The 20,654-nt window shown below is 38.9% G+C and overlaps 1 protein-coding gene across 2 annotated transcripts; it reads right to left on the reverse strand.

The window, feature by feature from the left end:
• Positions 1-9,821: 9,821 nt before the first annotated feature.
• mideasa (mitotic deacetylase associated SANT domain protein a) lies at positions 9,822-20,213 on the reverse strand. Of its 2 annotated transcripts, none has more exons than XM_077587634.1 (13): positions 19,686-20,213; positions 17,920-19,373; positions 15,207-15,395; positions 14,595-14,940; positions 13,584-13,650; positions 13,374-13,504; positions 13,183-13,286; positions 12,626-12,701; positions 12,074-12,162; positions 11,834-11,977; positions 11,091-11,207; positions 10,836-11,002; positions 9,822-10,738 (listed from the first exon to the last, which is right to left on the reverse strand). In XM_077587634.1, the coding sequence occupies exons 2-13, from the start codon at positions 19,207-19,209 to the stop codon at positions 10,477-10,479; spliced, it is 2,982 nt and encodes a 993-aa protein (XP_077443760.1). In that variant the 5' UTR covers positions 19,210-19,373; positions 19,686-20,213; the 3' UTR covers positions 9,822-10,476. The 2 variants fall into 2 exon arrangements, with proteins under 2 accessions (XP_077443760.1, XP_077443759.1); XM_077587633.1 differs by having other exon boundaries at positions 15,186-15,395.
• Positions 20,214-20,654: the final 441 nt, after the last annotated feature.

Genomic DNA, 20,654 nt, shown 5'->3' on the forward strand with positions numbered 1-20,654 from the left:
TTTGACTCTCGTAGAAATACCGTGATACTTTGACTTAAAATGATCTCATTGAGTTTTTGGTGTTCTGACTATGAGTTTTTACAAGATAGCTTTTTTTCTTTACCTATGAGGAGAGCTGAAATTTATAGAGACGCCAACAGCTTTAACATGATTCAAGTGTAACAAAATGAAAAACGCTGATGTTAATTTTTTGGGATGTATAATTGTGGAAGCAAATTTAAATAAAAGCCAGTATTTCCAAGAAGTTGTTAAATAAAAAAAACATTTGATCAATGCTAGTACTATTTCAGTGAACCAATTACAAGTATTACAGTAATTCTTCATGACATAATTAATACCCTTTATTAGTGTCTACATACATGCGTGGGTATAATTGACATTTTTTTCTGTATTATCAGAGCTGGTCGTTGCAATTTACCTACTTAAATATGACAAGTAACAGTATTTCACACAAGGATAATTTATTCTATTTGTTGCATTATGCCATTGTTGTGAAGAAGAAAAAATCAAAACAGTGATCATCTTTTTATTGGAAAGATTGAGAAGGGGATTTAAATTTATATCATGGTAGAAATTGGATATCATATAGGAGGAATAAATTGAATGAGGTTGAGTTTAGTCTTGTTAATATTAAAATCAAGTCAATGGACCAATGTATTCCCAGCAATAGTTTCTTCTAGGAAAAAAAACCAAAAACATGGCGGCACTAAAACATATAATCCCTCCCAACCACTAGGGAATCACCTGAACCTTGCTCCAAAGGCTGAAAGCCCATTTTCTGCTTGAGAAAACGGCAACGATGCATGCGGCGCGCTCCTAATGCTCTTGTTTCTTTTTCCTCGAGTAATCTCTATTGATTTGTCCACTCCTTTAGAGTCCTCACTTCAGAGTTTAGCATATGGCAAAAACCTAGAAAGGACAACACTGCCTTAAACCTGCTAACTAAAACATCACTATCTTGCATGAAGGCATTCAAATACATTTGATGGATCACAACATTTTGTTCTGGACTTGAAATGAAGTCAACTTAAAATAAAGTGAAAGAGACACAGGTATTGATTAGCTCTCCCTTCAAGTCATGTTCTGCTCAGTTCTACCAAAACTGCAATTACTACAGTGGCACCTTGACTTTTTATTTATTTATTTTGTTGACAAAGATGAAAACTCACTTTACTCATATTTTCTGTAAAAAGTAGGATGCTACAACATATACAAAGTGTTGAGATTTAAATATCAATGACTTAACTATACTAATAGTTAAACATATGGTTAAACAATATTGCTTTTTTTGACACTACACACAATCAGAGTAGTATAGCACGCACATGCCTATCAAACATTATAAAAATGGATTATAGTGGTAAAAGTTGCTATATACTATGCTCACTTTACTCACTTTATTCCACATTGTTATCTGCATTTTTTGGACAACATATAAATCTAGTCTAAAAGTAGTGGAGTACCCAGATATCGCCATTTAAATACATTGACTTGAATCCTTCCAGCAAACTATAACAAAACAAATTGTATTGCTCATGGTTCCGCTACTACAAATTTCTAAATAGTCACTACTTATTGTGTTGTATCTATTTTTAACCTAGAACAAGCAATGACACAAAAATGTCTTCTCACTTTCATTTTATCGCATTGGCTATGAATAGTAAATAGTGTAATGTTTCATTGACAATTACCGCGCAATATTTGAATCAATAAACAAGCACTGTTGTAGATATTATTCCAATTTTGGCCAAAATTCATTATAATATTGCTTTACTCACAACTAATGTTTACCTATACTCTACAAGACAGTGGATTGTCCTGCCTAAATCTTAAAATACCTTCCAAATAGCAAAAAGACATATCAAATGTGTCCAATAACTGTACCAGCTACAATTACCCTTTACTTATTCATTAATTTGTGGACTCTTTTGTCACTATGTACATAGTGGAGTTAGTGGTCATGAAATAAACAAACCTTAATCATCAGTGGTCTACAGATCACATTATGAGAAGCACTTAAAGTGTTTTTTTAAATGCTTTTGTTTTTTTGTTGGGTGTAACTTGAGAAGCTAACATAGATAAAGAAGATAAAATAGTTCATGAGGCCTTGCTGATACTATATTAATTCGAAAATCAAATCACAAAAGCCCCTTTTTTCTCCTTAAATTGCTGAATGTATATAATCGCCATTACCACTCCTCTTGTCTCAATAAATGTCACGACGTACTCATTAATTTCAAGAAACCATTAGTGGATATGCTTGGTTGAGGGGAGAAACGCATATAAATGCTTGGAATTCCGTGAAAATTGTTTCATCTTAAGTGGATGGTTATGGGCTGTAGTCATTGGTCACAATGACGACATGTGGAATCTCCACGAGGAGACTGAGATGATGATTCAGCAGCACAAAGTGATTGTGTTACATCCTTCGCCATTACGGTCAAGCAGCCAAACCAACACACTCGCTTAAGGAAACAGCATCATGCACTTCTCGCTCATTATTTGTATCATTTCCCTTCCAGCTGATGTGAAAAAAAGGAGAGATGATACAGCATGCCAGTCCGAAAAATATATTTACTATATATTGAAAGATAACATTGCAACTGATATCGCAATCAAGGAGTAATAAATTAACAGAAAAATGTCTGCAGTTTTAATGCATCTCAATAGTAAGGCATTTGTTCAAAACCCCAAACAGCAAATTCTGTTTAAACATCACGTCAACACAATATTAATCAGAATGCCATGTTTTGACCTAATGTGGCACAATACAGTACAAGAGATTGTTGTAAAAGAAAAAAATTGAACTATAATATCTGTGTTTCTTTCCACCTTTTCCTAAGTAAATCATGAGTGCTGACTTTCTGTTTTAGGATCAATTTAAAATGAAGAGTGTAGATGTATATTACATTTCCTGATTTTCTCCCTTTTAAATCAATAATTGTAATTTTTTAATCAAAATTTTTCTATGTTTCAAAAAGTTCAAAAATCATTTTGTAAAATCTAAAAATATATTTAAAAAAGCTAAAATAAACATTGTTTTAGCTCTATAAAAAAAAACTGAATATTCAGGGCTTTTAATCCAGTTCTTTTAATTCATTTATTTAAAAAAAAAATCTAAATGTTATATCTAAAATGGTCCGGCCCCCGTGAACCAACCCGAGTCTGACACCATTGGTGTAAATGCTGTACATGTGCGAAATACAGCATGGAAAAAGAGCTAAAAACTGCCATGTCGACATCTCTGTTTTCTGTGAGTGTGAATCAATAGCGAAATGTCCACAATAGAAAACTGGTAAGTTAAAAAAGAGGCAAAAGCATCTCCACCTTGCCTTGTACTATGTGGAATAACCTCTTTGTCATGGAAATCCAGCTGCATTTCTATTACCCTCATTGCCCGTCCCAAATGATGCTCATCAGTCAAGCAAAGAAGAAGCACATAATACACGCTTCTGTCACTGTGTGTGGCCCCTTGTTTCTCTTTCCACCAGACAAATTAACAGCAAATTGTGATGTACAATCCGCATTAGTGGAGCTTCAACTCTTGCGAACGTAGTTCAACGGGGTCTCTCCCTCTGTTAATCACCAGCCCGCACACATTACACCAACTGGATAAGCATTTGTGTAATGGCTTGGTGAGTGACAGAGGAGCTGAGCGATGCTGGACGGGTCCCAAGTGACCATGAAAAGTTGCTGGGCTGAAAGCCGTCCAATTCATAGCTGCCTATTAGCTGCGATGATGGAACTCGGGCTATCCGTGGAGAGCCACAATGGTGTAAGCAGGAGTTTAATGGTGGCACTAAAAGTGGACCAGCGGGGCGGCGGCTCAGTCCTGTTAATGAGTTATGAAGAAGGATGAAGCGTAGTGGAAAGGAAAATAGCAAACACTAGAAAAATCAGGATTCAAATCAAGATGCAAGCCAATAAAAAGCCAGGAAACTATACATCAACATGTTGGCAATAAAAGGAACACCTGGACAAGACATGAATAGTTGGCGAAAGCCATTTGTGGTCACAAAGGACGGGCTGATGAGAACAAAAGGAAATAAAAACCCAATTATAACCAAGCATATGGGAAAAAACAGTCAAACAAAACAAGGCAAGGAATTAACTAAACATAGTCAAATCCAAACAGAGCATAACATTTTTTATCTCTACCTTCTACTCCTACGACTCAATCATGAAAAGGGTGAATTATTTTCAAACATTTTAGATTCATGTACACCATAAACTACTGCCGGAATTGAGTACAGTGCTGAAATCCATAAATGCTGTAAAACCACAACAGCGTGTCTTGTTTTAGCACAGCTCAGCATGTATGACATCATCAAGCAGCGGAGGCCATGCAATTGTGCCCACTCAGCCTTTGGGAAAATCAGTTAAAAACTGTAATTAAAAGTCAATAGGACTGTATGGCTTTATCGGATTCATAAATGCATTTCCTGACACCCAATCTTTTCATCTTGCTCCACTCGGCACGATCACCCTCGTGAGCATTTTGTCATCCAATATCATTTGCACCATCAGTACAGACTGGTGGTTATCGTAAATCACGGACTTAATGGACAATGTTGGTGTTATGACCACTTGTCCACAAGTATATGAGAAGCTTTTAAGAGATAGCAAAACTTTTAAAAGGGCTTCTTTAGATTCTCTTGAAAAGTGAGTGTCGCAGTGTCATAACATTGGCATGATGACCACTTTGTAAAAATTACAATGTGAGAGTGATTAAAAACAGCAACTTTCCAAAGTAAGAACATCACCATCGCTTTCCCCTCTTCTTCAAGGTCGCTTCAACCATAAGAGGCTCAAAATTGCCAAGTAACAGTTTCATAGCGCTCTGCTTGGCCTTTTTTTAAATGGACGTTGAAATGGATGTAGACCAAGTGCCAAAGGCATTAATAAGTGACTAATTGCCCACTGCTTTTCTGGTCACGCCCATGCCAGGGATGTTTGCGATTGGGTAATAAGATGACCTTGTGAATAATTGATCTAGAATATTATTTTTGCTCTAGTCTATCCCGGCCAATTACAGGGACCAGGTGGGGACACCCTGAATTGGTGGACAGCCAATTGCATGGCAAATTAATGTATAACAGCCTGTTTTATTATTATTTAATTGCCGGTATTTTTTTTTTTTTAAGAAAATGCGGTGTATTTTGTAAAAACATAATAAAAGATAATGTTAAGAAATAAATCAAGAATAAAGTTGAAGCAGCCTTTCTTAATAACAAAGAAAAAAAACTAAATATTACTAGAAGCAATCATTTGGATGAGATTAGTGAAGGAGTGTCACAATTCAGTGGTTTTGTGGTTAGGATTCGACATCTGTAACCACTGTTCCAGAAATTGCTTGTAAAAGCATTATGAAAAAAGACTAGACTTTAGCCTTTAATATCCCAAACCTATTTGGTACATTAATATTCACCAAAACTTATAAAGGCAGAACTCATTTTGTGGAAATGACTTCATGGATGGTGAGAAACTAAATCGACTGCTGCTTTTATACAAGCAAAAAGTACATTTTGGGCTATCAACTACTCTTACCTACACTAAAAAAACATCTTTGAAATAGTTGCCATCTGCTTCCAATATTTACTTTATACTAATTTAATAGATAATGTATACGTGCAAAGCCAAAACAGTTCTGTACATAATGGCAACAGTTTTCCTGCAAATTAGCATTAATGGTGTCAGCTCAGCCTATTTATACAAACATGTAAATAGTTAAAGCACTTGGCGATTGTCTATTAACACAAAGGGAGTCAATTGTTGCCAGCAAACTAAAGTAACAGCTTTTTGTATTCCCCCTGGGAGACAGTAATTCTCATTTAGATTCTTACACGTCAGCGGGAAATTATGCAATTGACAGAAGCACACAATTACCCAATTGGATTTATGTGACTGTCTTCATTTTCCCAAGCGCAACTGTCAAAACAAAGACATCACCAATAGTTATGGAGCCAATGATGAACCATAATTTTTGAATTTGGTGTTTTCGTGAGATTTATCCCAGTCAATAATCAGATGCGAAAGCAGTTAGTGGGTTTGTAGCCATCAAAAATTGAGAGTAAGACTGAGTTTGGATGGTACTCAGACAAATGAATACAAGTTTAACAGGGGAGTTAATGGAAGAATAGATGCATCTATGGAAATGCAATATAGTATAGATACAGTAAATAAAAAATGGGGACTTGTAGTAAAAAAAGAGAAAGTAATTGCCATGTGTTGTGGCATCTAAGGCACTACATCACCTTTCCCATCGGAGAAGAGTGGGGGGGGGGCATGTTGATGACTTTTTGATGGATGGTACTTTCAGGATCCATCCCATCTGATGATGCACCGCAGCGAGATCATAAAAGAGCCAGCTGGAAAGTGTTGGCTCAGGACTATGAAACAAATATCCTTCTGCAAATAGAAACAGACTTAATGCAAATCAAGTGAGGTCAGTGGAGCAAGTAGATTTGATATTTTTGTAAATATTTGGCAATATTTGTGTTGGTTGTGAAAGGCAGCCACAAGAACAATAAATTGGAATACAAAAAAAGTGCAAAAGTAATTTGTAGTACCACACTGTAATAGTTATGGCAGTTGAACAATGGTTGCGGGGGTGCTGGAGCCGAAGGTGTGAGATGTCAGGGTTGTGGTTTTAGGAATGTATTATATCATTGAAAGAGAACTACAGTTTATGGCAACATGGCTGAGCGCATCCAAAAATACACAAATTGATGCTAAGAAATACAATCAAATGAAATGACAGGTTTGTACTTTTCCCAGGTTGTCATGCAAATTACTGCCCTTAAACAGAAGATAGAAATAACAAAAGCATTTCACTCATCCTGCTGGGCCACCATCACATTGACAGCGACCAAATAATGACTCCAGCCAAACAAAAGTTAATATATCTTTTCTCAGGAACATCACATACACTCATTCTCCAATATCCTGCCTATTATCTGTTTGTGAAAGCGTGGCGGCTTGTTCATGTGTCGTCTCAGGGAATAAGGAGGGAGGGAGCCAATCGAAAGCACTTAGCGAGTGGAAGGACTTGGCAGGAGCGAACCCGTGCTTGCAAATCTCACCAAGGTGGCCTGTGAAGTCCCTCCCACTTTTTTTTCTTTTTTGCAGAGCCATCAAACCTTCATAATGAACCTTCATGATGTATTGGTATACTTACATCACTTGATTCTGTGTGCTTTGATGTGTTTCCCTATTCAGATTGAGGTCCTCGTTAACCTCACCTTCACATTTTATATAATGCCGAGCTAACATTTTTCTTCCCTTCCTTATACCTTTTTTTACCCTTTTTCTCCTCATAGTATACAATATTATCTCTACTCTCCCCTTTGACATGGACGTAATATGGAAAATATACTCTTCGGTGATTAGTCTACTTTAGAGTCATCAATTATTCTAAGGTCAACCAATATGACAACAGAAGAAATGTGACCCTATAGTTTTTTCTAGGGTCTACATACAATAAAAAGTCTTGCTTTTTCGTTTTTAAACCATAAAAACATGGTGTGAGTTTCAAAGACCAAGCAGATCGCAAGAAAGTGTCAAAACAGTACAAAACATTAAGGAAGAGCATGTAAAAATGTTAAAAGCTTTTTTGGCAATTTAGCCATTAAGTTGAAATGAGTTTTCCAAGGCACAAAAAAATACAGAAACAAACTGTTATGCATGCTGTTTTATGTACTTCATTACTTTACCATGTCACAGATGCTTCCAATTTGTGGGGGGGGGGGGGAAAGCTCCTTAAAGAAATATGCAAGTGTTCCCTCAAATCGAACAGAAAGGCAAATCTTCGAAAACACGCCAGCATCAGTCTGCTGAGAGATGGATGCAATCGAAGAAGGGCTATTTGAACAAGCGGAAAAGACCAATGCTGCTGACAGGGGCTAAAACTCGGAAAGTAGGGGAGAGAGTGCAGTTTTTAATTCCATTAAGTTAGCCTGCAAATGAGGGTGTACTTTGAAAATGTACGGCATCAACATGAGGGACAGAGAAGCAATCAAGCTTTAGGTGTCCCTGGTCAAGAGTTCAGGGGTGGGTACGAAGGATGACATCATCAAGGCCATTGGAATTTAGTTTGAGCACCTTGTCACTTGTATGTCTTCCACATTCATTACACGGAGTGATTTGCCCCCGCCTCATCAAGGACACTTGGATGGAACCAAGGCTGGAAAAGACGGAGAGAAGCATGGCCTTACTTCACATTTACTGAGAAACCATTAGTACAAACTTGTCCAATTTACACCAATAACATCTTGTAATTATAGCTCATCAATACTATACAACAGACTCCCCATTGTACATGACTAATAGTTGTTATTTAACTAATAACATGTCAAAAACATAGAATTTTTTAACAAAATAAAGCATGCTTGGGATATAACCTGATTTAAATTAAATCTGTGTTAATCAAATTTGGCTTGATTGTTCCAACCAGTAAAAAGATGGAAAATGGAGAGATTAGTGTGGTCAAATACTATTCACATATATGTATATATATATATATATATATATATATATATATATATATATATATATATATATATATAACAGACTACTATTTTCCCACCAGGAAAAAGAAAATAATCAAAGCATCATAAAAAAATGTAGCACCCTTGCAAGGATGATAAAGTTTGGTTTATGAACGTACACTTACTTACTGCAAGAATGTCACTAACCTGCAGGCTCACCCTGAAAATAGCCAAGTGCTGAGCGGCGTCAAACCATAAATATTCCTAATTTTGACGTTTATTATTTTAACCTCGACCCTGACACGCGAGGAGCAATAAATCTCCTTTGCTTCAGGTGACATTCTTGTTCTCTCCTTCATCTCTAACCTGTTTGTGAGCTCTAATGGAACTTTTATCAAGAAGCCTATAACTTAAGGTAAGGGGAAGAAAATCCATTTAGCATATTAGTGCTTTTAAACAATGTAATAGTGTTCTATTTCACGAATAAATTCCGTATAGATAGAGCACTTTTTAAAACAGGTTGGCCTTGGCAGAGGTTCACATCCAAATGGGTCACAGTCGATTTCATAAATACTGCTCATAATACTGCTGAGGACACAAATTTGATGGCTTAAGAAGTACGTGGTGGGCCGGCGGATGAGTGGTTAGCGCGTCGGGCTCACAGTTCTGGGGTCAAGGGTTCAAGACCAGTTCAATCTCTTGCGGGGGTTTTCTCTGGGTAATTCCTCCCACATCCTAAAAAACTTGAATGATAGGCCGGTTGAACACTGTAAATTGCCCCTAGGTATGAGTGTGAGTGTGAATGGTTGTCCGTCTCCTTGTGCCCTCCGATTGGCTGGCCACCAATTCAGGGTGTCCCCCGCCTGAGGCCCGAAGTCAGCTGGGATAGGCTCCAGCACCCCCGTGACTATTCTGAGGATAAGCGGTTCAGAAAATGAATGAATGAATAAAAAATATGTAGACATTAGTGACAAATTTTTACTTTGTCCTATTTGACTTTCAGGCTTGGGATGGACAGTGAGGGTCTTTAGGGGTGAGTGCAGGATCTGGATGAATGGTTAGACAGAGACCCCGTGTGGACAAAAATTTGAACACACTAACAGGTGAAGAATGATGTTATTTGAGGACTACTGGTGGCCAAAACTTAAATTGCACACTGATTTATGAATAAATATAAATAATAGGTACTGTGCAGTGAAGCCGAACAGATTTATCAGTAGCTATCAAATTAAAATTATTTTTTGGACAATAAATGTCAGTACCAACAAAACGAATATAACTCGGAGAAGAATAAAGAATTATTTTTATAACATAACATAGAAAACCACAAACTGATTGCTCTCAACATTTTTAATTGTTTTTCTTTCAACTCACAAATTAAAATGCATCATAGGATTATTTTTTATATTAGCAAAATTGTTGAAAAAGCATAAATACTGCAAACCTTATACATATATACTTTTTGTACATATTACTTTTAAAGGTTATTTAGTTGTAAGTGCACAACCAAACTTAAAATAGAATCACCAACATCAAAAGGCAACATTTTCACACGCAACATAATTTTCTGAAAACACATTTTCAATTAAAAAAGAACCACAAACAACCTTGTTTTTGTTCTACTACCTGATCATGAATTCCAAATAAATTGGGCATGTCCTTATCGAGAAAACGCTTTATATTTCTGAGGCACCGTTCATTAAATAAAGGATAAACCGTCTTGTAAAAAGGCAACATTGGCAAAAAGCGTATTGTATAAGTGCATTTCCAAAAAAATAAATTGATTTGCAATATTTAAAATGTTACAAATGTGTGAAAATACAGAGTGTGGGCCGGCCGGGCTGATGAATAAGAACAGTCCATTTTCAGCCAGGGGAGGAGTGCAAGAAGTCCACAGGAAGACTTAAAATCTTTCTTTAGTCCTTTTCCAGGTCTGGATGGTTTGCGTCCATCCCTTCAAATCCATTGAGTCACAAATGTCACTTTGGTCTCAGTGCCAGTCCTCGTCATTGTCGTCCTCCTCTGCTTCCGATGAGTCTTCGAGGCTGCTGGGCTCTCCCTGGTTCTCTGCTCCGTTCCCACCCTGGTGCGATGCCGCTGCCGCCACCGCTAACAAGGCCTGCTTGCGGGCTTGGGCGGCCGCCGCTGCCGCCTGCTCCTCGGCCGCCCTCTGCCGCAGAGCCGCGGCCTTCTTCTCTTGCTCGGCGTGGCTTTTCATGTGGGCGCTACGACTTTTCACTTTGTGGAACACCCTGACGCACACAATAACAATCAAATGAATGCAGTTCTAGTTTTTCAAATCATATCATAATCATTGCTTTATACGTACATGCAAGTTTAAAAGCCTACCTGCCACATTTTTTGCACGGGAATACTGCATCCGGATCTAGCGTGGGCTTTACTGCCACTTTGGCCTTTTTTGCTGCAGCATCGCCTCGAGGCTTCTGTTGAGCCGGTGTGTAGCCAGTATCCTTGAGAATATTTTCTGGCTCTTTGGCTACTAGTACAGAACCCGCCTGAAGAACAAAATTTGGTTTATTATCAAAAAATGCATACATGAGTGCTCTGTCTTTTTTTTTAACTTAAGGCAAGTTAAATACTCACGTAATCATGGGCTTGAAGTGAATGAGCCACTATTGCTTGTTGACTGCTATCCTGCTCATAAGATAGCTGCTCCTTGACCTCCACGTTTATTTGGGTCGGTTTAGATTGCTGAGAACTCTAAGGAATCATCACAGAGTATATATGTAGTAGGTCAAAAACACTATAAAAACTTGCTTAATGCCGGTTATTGAAAACAACTGTAAATGTGAAAGTGAATGTGAACATAACCTTATCTTTTGGTTATTGGAAATATTGATAAGTAATTCTCAAGTCCAAAATTTATTTGCATTCGGCAAATTTGCTTAATCATATGCTTCAATTCTGGACCTTGTATTGGTCTAATTCAGATTTCCCCTGAGACAGTTTCCTAATATTGTTAACCAAAAAAATTAGAATGGCAGCAATGGCAATTGGTATCTTGTTCATATCATATCAGAATTTTAAGCCATTCTGAAGACATTTTTGAATAATCAATTAAAAAATATATATTTGATCTTCCTCTGCCTGTGATTTGGCAACAGTGTAAATCATCGTCTCCAATGAAAGCCTGACAGTTTCCAGTGAATTTTAGTATAATTCAAAGCTAGAACCGCTGAAGTGAGGAAAAGTTTTACAAAACTGCCTTGACCTAATAAGAAAAACATCAATTTAGTCCAAAAGCGAGTGTGACATTCAGTTTTTGATAGCATACACACATATAGATTTTCGCAACAACATTTAAAACCCATAAAAAGTGTTTCTACCTTGACGTCCACTACAGTCTCGTATTTATTATCCACAGGTGAGTTTGAAGGGCCATAGGTTAAAATCCCATTCCGTGCGATCTTCACTTGCTTTTTATATGTGTAATAGAACTCAACACACTGAGCCACTGTTTTGTTCTGCACCTGGAATGGAAAATGACACTGTGTAACTATCCACTCAATATCAGCAAAAAAAGAAAAGATATCTTGTCATCTTGTGCGAGCAGAAGTACAACATACCAGTTTCTGCACTAAAATGAAGTCCTTGCTATAAGCAGACATCCCTTTATTGAAGTACTGTTTCTCTTCTGTGCTCCACCTGTCAGAGCCTGGGTGGGAGGAAATCAAGTTTTATGAGGGAGTGAGCGAAGGAATGACGACACCCTTGTTGAGGTGGAAAACAGAAAATGAGACTGATTCCACCCTCATGTGGGCAGTTGAGGGGTGTGGCTGAAATTTGCTAACTGAACATTGGTTATTTTCAGAATCATACATTCATTTTCTACTTCTTAATCACTTAAATTTACAGCACTTCACCAATCCATCAACTTAAAAAATGTTCGCAAACATTCTTTATTTTATTGCTCTTATATGATTTAGTAGTGGCTTAGTTTCAGATGATTTGCTAATCCTGTTTAAGATTGGCAAATAAATCATGTGTAAAAACATCCTTTTCACATAAAGTAGGGACGTACAAAGGGAAATATTGTCAAAGACCTATTGTAATTTATATAGTCTTGGATATATCTTTATGCAATGTTTCCTATGCTTACTACATAAATATATATTCACCTGCATAGTGATAATCTGCCAGATGATGGCCTTCAGGAAAGATTGGGTCCTGATGGAGTAAACGTCTGATAGTCGCCTGCAAACAAATAATGATGAATGTGGAAAATCGAACACAAATTGCAAAATAAGAAGCATGAATTTGTCCGCTAATTATATAGGGATGTCAATATTGAATGAAGGGAATGGAACAATTGATTGGTTGGGTCTCTTTCTGGAGAAATGTATTGTATTTGTGCATTATTTGGCAGAAAGCTCACGTTATTTTAAGACAGTTGATTACAGCCGAGATTTTTATTATATATGTAGTTCAATTTATGTCTTAGAGCTAACAAAATACAAAATTAACCACCTGGAAAAAAACATGTCTTAGAAAATGGTCTGTGTGTTTATAATTTTGGGTTTCTAAACTGAACATTCATTCATCCATTTGCAATAAAACATCATTCATGTGCAAAAATCAACATTTTCCACCACCACAAGTGGATCATTTAATGCCTTTTGCCTCAATCATTTTTAATCAACGTTCATTAGATGATAAGTCACGACAATGTACTTACAATAAAATCCCCTCCACTTTCATGTAAACAATGCAGAGCCAGCTCCTGGTTGGTTCCTCCTCCCATGAGGACACTACAACAAGCCATGTTCATCAGGTTTTCCACTAGAGAGGAGAACATAAGGAAGAAAAAGATAATGTAAATTGAGATCAGTACAAATTATTTTTCTTGTTGTTGTGAAAGCTACGAACCAGGAGCCGTTTCATGGCTGTCGTGTAACGGAACCCAAACCAAGTCGGCCTTGTGTGGGTCGAACTGTGCCGAATGTGGCTGTCGTAGCTCAGGAATTTCCGCTTGGAACTGCTTCCCGATGTTGATGCGCCTGTATACGAACGGAAGCAGTGGGTGAGATTGCGACGTGTCGGTCACCTCAAGGTTTTACTTGTGAAAATTAGGCTCACGGCTCGAGGCTGACAGGCGTGGCGTCGGTAATCAAGGGCAGAACCGGGGGTGTGATGTCTGAACTTGCTGGAAAACAAAACAAATAAACAAAGGCTGTGAATGGATGATGCCTGGCTGGGAAAAGGCTCCCACACAAAAGAAAGCTTTTATTTGATATCTTTAATATCTAACAAGATCCAGGGTCATCACCATAGGACCATTTGTTACATAGTGCTAGAGTGACAAGGGCACATCATTGTTAATATATTTTTACACAATTGTATCTATTTACTGCTAGTAGTCTATAAACCTACTACTTCACCCAGTTAGTAGAACCAAAATAAATGTTGCCTAGTAACAACAGATGGTAAATATAAATGAGTGACATTAGTTTTTGGTGTGCAAAATGTCAAATAATTGTATGATTATTTGTTGGATACATTGTTTAATGTAGCAAGACTAAATATCTTTGTAAAATATGTTGAATATTTAACTTTGAAAAACAATGATCAACATTTTTATCTACTTTCTGAAATGTTTCAGATCCTACCAGTAATTCTATTGAATAGTTTAAGCAACACTTTTTTGGCTACTCCAGTGACTTATACTCACATGTGACTAATATAAATTTCAATTTTTAAATGTTATTTCAACCTAAACGACTTGACGGTGGAGTAAATATTACCTTTATTATTGTGTTGTGCATTTTGTACAGAGACCATTTGGAAAAAAAATAAAGTTTCTCTGAAATTAAGATGTCACGTTAGCAAACTGTACAACTATTAAACCTGTCCAAAATTTCCCCATACATATGCGTATGCGTATGCGTATACATATACATTATTTTCTGCTATTTTGTTTTGCGGATCGGCTTATAGTCCGAAATATATGGTAATTATAATAAGACAGTTGTTCTACTTGTGCATTTTGGTCGCTGAACTACACATGACATTCAAGTTAGGACAAATAGTCAACTAGCATATGGATTTAAAACTGGGTATGAATAGAGTGGGATTGGAACGAGGACTCACTGGAGCGCAAGAGGCTTCGGGAGGCCGTCTTTGGCGTGGGCAGCTGCGGGTGAATTTGGGTGTTCACGGCAAAGTTGGTGAGGAAAGTGGAGAAGTAAAGTCCCGAGCCTTCTCGCACGGGAGAGAGGATGGGCGGGGGGGTGTAAGGAGGAAAGGTGAGTGGGTTATCCGGCAGCCGGACAGGGGAGCGCAGGTTGCTCTGGTAGGCGGTGATGCTGGAGTAAACGGAGGCGGGGATTAACGTGGAAGGTCTGGGAGGAGGAATGATGAGAGGTTCCGGTCGTGGTCTGCGCTTTAGTTTGTTTTTTCCCTCTTCGTCCAATCCGCTGGGATCATTCTCTCCATCCTAAAATGAGCCACAAGAACTTTAGGATTTTTTGGAACACTGATAGCACGGGTACTTTATTCACACGAATGGTGGAATATTTCAATCATTTATTCTTCTAACATTATTATTTTACTTGTTGCAATGCAATGACTGTGATTTGTGTGGAAGTATAAATGAAAAATATCAATAATGCAGAGAAGTATGATAAATAGGACATGGAATGGTGTTAAGCAATGCCAATCTTAAACCCATTTAGAGGCAACCTGCTCAAAGCTGTCTGTCACCGAGTTTCTGAGGGATCTGCGTCGAGCCACGATGACGGACGGTTTGCAGTCAGACGTCGCCGAAAAACGCTCAGCCTGGCCCACTCGTCCGTGTGCCGACGCACCGTGACCGTGAATCTTGTGCACTGGCACCGACACAGGGATGATTAAAGGGACCATGTTGGATTGTTTACCCCGAGGACCATCTCCCTGTTGAGGGGCAAAGAAAGAGAAAAGTGTATTTTAAGGTAACAGTCACACATTTTTTATTTAATGAGATCTTACGACTCAAAAGATTACAAAGGCATATATTTTAACATACAGAAAATGTAGTATGCTAAAACAAAGTCATACTCAAACTTCCTCTTCCAATAATTTTACTGTTTCAAACAATACTTTATGCATTATATATATTAATTGCTTCCATGGTAAATGAAAAATACTTTTTTTTTTACTTTAAGATTGCAGCGCTTAACAAGCTCACATTTATCTATTAAATATGCAAATTGTGCACAGAGCAATAACACGTTTGACTGTAATTATGAGTGATTACTCATTTGTATTTTAACTGGTGTTGATAAAACAAAACTGTAAAACTACTAGCTGACAGTCTGTTACTAATAGGAACCAGTTGCAAAACTCCGAACACTGCGCTACCCTTCACTCGCACATGTTCCGCTTATGTTTAAGTGAGATCAGTACAGCAACTGTGGGCTGGACCGACAATGAGAAAGCACTTTGGCACGCTTGAGGAAAGGAGGGCGTGGAACCGTTCAGCTTTGGTGGCTGGCCTCGCCTCGGCTCGGCTCAGCCCTTCCCGTGAAGTCCTCAATCACTGAGCAAGAGCCTGAGGAATGTGGAGGTGTGCAGACATGCAGCTGGCACTACACACTGATGTGTAAGAAGCACAATGACTTGCACTCTCATAAATCGTATACCTGCACTCAGTCGATCTGAGCACAGTAACCTATTCTAGTGGAGGCTGCGAGGGAGTTAAAATGCAAGCGGGTGGTCAACTTGCTTGTTGTAAAACTACATTTACAACGCAATGCAATTAGACATTAAATTGGCTACTTGCACAATCTGATGAGAACATAACACCTAACTTTGAAGAGTAATTTTGGTATTCATCAGTTATTATAGGATGCAGTGGGCTATACTATTGTAAACATGCATGAGCATAATGAGTAATAAATGGATTGAATATGGGGAATTGTAAAATGTGTTCAACTGCTGAATGATCCTGAGCTTATTTTGATTTAATTGAGGCAAAATGATTTAGTCAGAACCAGTAAGTTGGATTTAATATGAAATAACTTGTACTGTTGTAATTTTTGCATTTTTAAATCCGCGCACAAAAAGTGACTTAACTTGACGACATGCAATAAAAAAGAGTAACTTTGTATAATTATACACACTGTGTATAATTGCATGCTGACTGAAAATTCCCTTGCGATCACGTACTTATCTATGTTGACTACGCCTTAATCATTGTTTACTTATTTATTACTTATTTACTGATTATTTCTCTGTTCATTTGTTTGTTGTTTTTATTTGTGCACTTCCCTAATTATTGATTACTTAATTATTATTATTGTTATTAGTTATTGATTATTTTGTCTGCTTGTTTGTTGTTATTTGTGCACTTAATGGTGAAGCTTTAAATCTCATTATAGTTGTAGAATGACAATAAAAGCATTCAATTCAATATGTGATTCAAATTATGATGAGATATCTAAATGTAATCTTAATTCATATAAATAATATTTTATCAACTTTATCAACACCTTCAAACTCCAGTTTTTAATGTTGTATCTTTGCAAAGGTTTTTAGTATAGTTGTTATATTAGATGTTGGTGAACTGCATGTGTACCAAAATTGTGGGACGTTTAACCAGCAACTTTACGAACTAAATGATGGGATTTTTTTCCCAACACGAGTACTTGGAGATAGCATAAAAGCGTGTAGACACAGGAGATGCAAAAGTTAACGTAAACAAAGCTAAGAAAGTGTTGAAAGAGTTGGAGGAAGTTGAACAGCGAAACAGGGAGTTCTTCCTCTTTAAAATAGCAGATTGCATTACAGAGGGAAAACATGAATTTGTAAAATGTCAATTCAAAACCCTGTTCTCGTCGTCATGGGCCATTTCCTCAGTCAACCCATACGCAGTAAATCTACATTACTTGTATTATTACATATACGCCCTAAAAATTCAATGATACCCAGGACTCCAGGCAATTTTTTTACTGTGAACACTGAAGTCCCCAACCTGAAATATTAATCACAAGTAGAAAATTTAGAGGACCAAAATATTAATGGTCTCAACAGGTAAATAGTGACTTTTTTTTAGATGCAAGTTGATGAAAAATTGATTTGCACTGTATTATATAATAAAGAAAAATTGCCCCTATTTAAAAAGGTAGACTCGAGACCTGATGCAATTTTTGGTCATCCTATACTTGCTTGTGAAAATAGAAGCCAGTAAAAAATGTTTTTACATCTATTCGACTTCAAAAGAGGGATATGTCTCAAAAAATGCTTATTATATAGTGAGAAACTTTAAGTCGATGCACATGATTTACTTCCACGTGCCACACAAAATGATGTAGTGGGCGGATATGGCCCCTGAGCATTAATTTTGATATTATCTGCTCATGTGTATGTTTTTGGAATGGGAAAATAAGGTGGTAGATAAACTTTGAATAAAAAACAGACATAATAAAGGTTTTGGAACCTCAGTTTTGCCAGCAGACAGGGATTCCGGCATGGAGGGCATTTCCGACGCTTTCTGGGCCAGAGTCTCCAAGTTGATCTCCTTGGACGCCCTCCTTTTCCTCCGGGTGCTCTGGATGACTCCCCCCGTCCCGGCCTGGTTATCCTCCCCTGACACTCCATTCTGCGAGGTTTCTTTTGGAGCTTGAGCCCACAAATTGGCAGAGGGGGGCACTAACGGGGACTGACCGTCTCTGGAAAGGCGACGCGAGCGTCTCGGGGCGGCCGGCGTGACGTCAACTGGTTCCGAGGGGTATGGCTCATGCTGGATATCCTTCGAGGCCTCGGTTCCCGGCGCTGCTTCTCTTTGGGTTGTGATGTCGGGGGGACAAGGCTCAGAAGACTGGTAGTTCACAAAATTAGGAGCTTGTGTGGCTTGGTGGGGGACATTTTGTGCTTGCTGGTGCATTTTATGCATTTGTTGCTGTCGCTCGTGTAGTTGTTGGTGGTGGTGGTACTGTTGCTGCAAATGCTGGATTTGTTGTTGTTGCATTTGCTGCTGCTGGAGTTGAAGTTGGTGTTGTTTCTGCAACTGCTGCTGTTGTAACTGTTGCTGCTGTTGCTGCTGCATGTGGTGAAGCAGCTGTTGCTGTTGGCTTTTGGGCTGCTCGCCGTAGGGCAAGCCCTGCATTCCCTTGTTGCTCGGGAACACCGAGTAGTATCCCTGTGGGAACTGCTGCTTATTGAATGTGTTTTGGAAGGGCTGCAGCATGGAGCCCTGAACATTGTGAGGGGGGACGTGGGCCGCGCCCTGCAGCTCCATGCCTTTGTGCGGAAATGTTTGGAGTTGGGCCTGGTGCATGGCATGCTGCTCCCACTCCAGCCCCCTACTCTGAGTTGGAGCACGGGGGGCATCTCTGTAAAGTTGCTGATTTTCAGCGCCCATCTGAAGAGGCTCGTGGACTTCCTTGTGGAACGCCATCTGACCCCGGGCGTTCACACCGCCCACGTAGGGCCCAAAGTTCTGACCCCAGCCCGGCACAGGGGCTTCCTGAGGCCAACTGGGTGCTTGTAAGGGCTCCTGGTGCACCCACTTAACCGGGGCCACCTGTTGGTAAGGTGGGAGATTCTGAGGTCCTTTCTCTGGGTTATAAACGCCAGAGCTACCAGCAGTGTCACTCTGACTGGATTCCAACGACGGAGGGGCCAGTCCATAATAAACCTCCCCTGAATTCTGCAAAGGCTCTTTCATGGCCGCCACTGCCCGATGGTTGCTGTTTTTGTCCGAACTCATTTGAGGAGGAAGGCTCATATCAAAAAGATCTAGACGTCCTGGTCTCGTAGTGTGCTCTTACTTCCTGCGGGTTCCTTTTGTGCACAGCTGGCATGTGGAAGGAAATAGCAATCCGTGAGGAAATGTAGAATCCCAGTTGAAGTTTGATGCCTGTTCTTCACATCCTCTTTGTGGCGCAGCACCTTGAAAAATAGATTTGATTTGAAACTGGACGGAAACAGGAGACTTGAAACACAACAGTCAAAACATGATGCCACGCTTATGTCTATTTTAAAGATAGTTTCGTTTTGTTTGATTTTATTCGAATCAGCAACATCAAAAAGGCCCTTGGACAGCTGTGCTGCTATTTGGCCTAACTAGAAATACAGGAAATGAATGTGATCGTGCAATCGAGTTTATAGCCGCTGGTGGCTTTTGAAAAGCAGCAATAAGGAAGCACTGGAAGCACTGGAGCGATTATGCAACACACACGCCACAATGTAAAAATGTAATACCTTAAGAATGACAGTTGCTTTTCCATTGCCGGGCCCGAAGAGTCCCTTTGGTTGCGATCAAAGCCGTGCAGATCCATGAAGGGATCGTGCGCCACAAATGTCATAACTCAGTCTTAACTTTCACCCCGACTTTCCAAGCGCACAAATATGGCGAGCAGGCGAGTCTGCACTTGATGTAATCATGGAAACCGAGACTGTGCTTGCAACCGCTCGCTCACGTCGCAGTTACAATGTTCCACATTGTATCCGAGCAATCGCGCTTTTCCTGGAAAACACGTCCGCAACTTTTCTCCTCCCGCTTGGGCGACTTTTAGTCTCGCGCAATGACGGACTGCGTGTGGAAACGCTGCGATTTCCGCACATCGGAACGACGCGCGGTTTAAGTGCGCCGATGATCCAAAATCGCGTAATGTCACGCAGAAAAAGTGTGCAAAAGGACAGAAAGCGGTGCAACGCGAACTCTTACACAGCGCCTCGCCCACAAACAGAATATAGATCAGAGCTTATCCTGTTTTCCAACCTGCTGCCTTGGCCACGCCCACCACCGCATCCGTGTACGTTTGTTTTGTTGACCAGCTCAGCCCGAAATAGACGGAATTTGGCCAACATTATTGTGGACGGCATAACAAATTAACAATTTTTTGGTACCAAAACCACAATTTTTCATTATAAAATCTCACCAAAGTGATAAATATTTAATACTGAATACCGCCCACAATAATGACCCACAAATGTGGCCATGTATGCTATTACGTTGTTGTACAACGGGCAACAGGTGAATAACATTTTAACTTCTGCCGTCAAACTGAAAATTATTTAATAATAATAATTGTAATAATAATAATAATCTTTGATGTTTTGTTTTTGTTGTTGAGTTAAGTGGGAAATGTAGTTTATAATGTGAAATAGTACTAGTTTGGGATATATATTGAGAAATAATAACAACAACACGCCTCTTCCATTCATTTT

Source organism: Stigmatopora argus, chromosome 19, assembly GCF_051989625.1.
Source record: "Stigmatopora argus isolate UIUO_Sarg chromosome 19, RoL_Sarg_1.0, whole genome shotgun sequence".
NCBI classification, from domain to species: domain Eukaryota; kingdom Metazoa; phylum Chordata; class Actinopteri; order Syngnathiformes; family Syngnathidae; genus Stigmatopora; species Stigmatopora argus.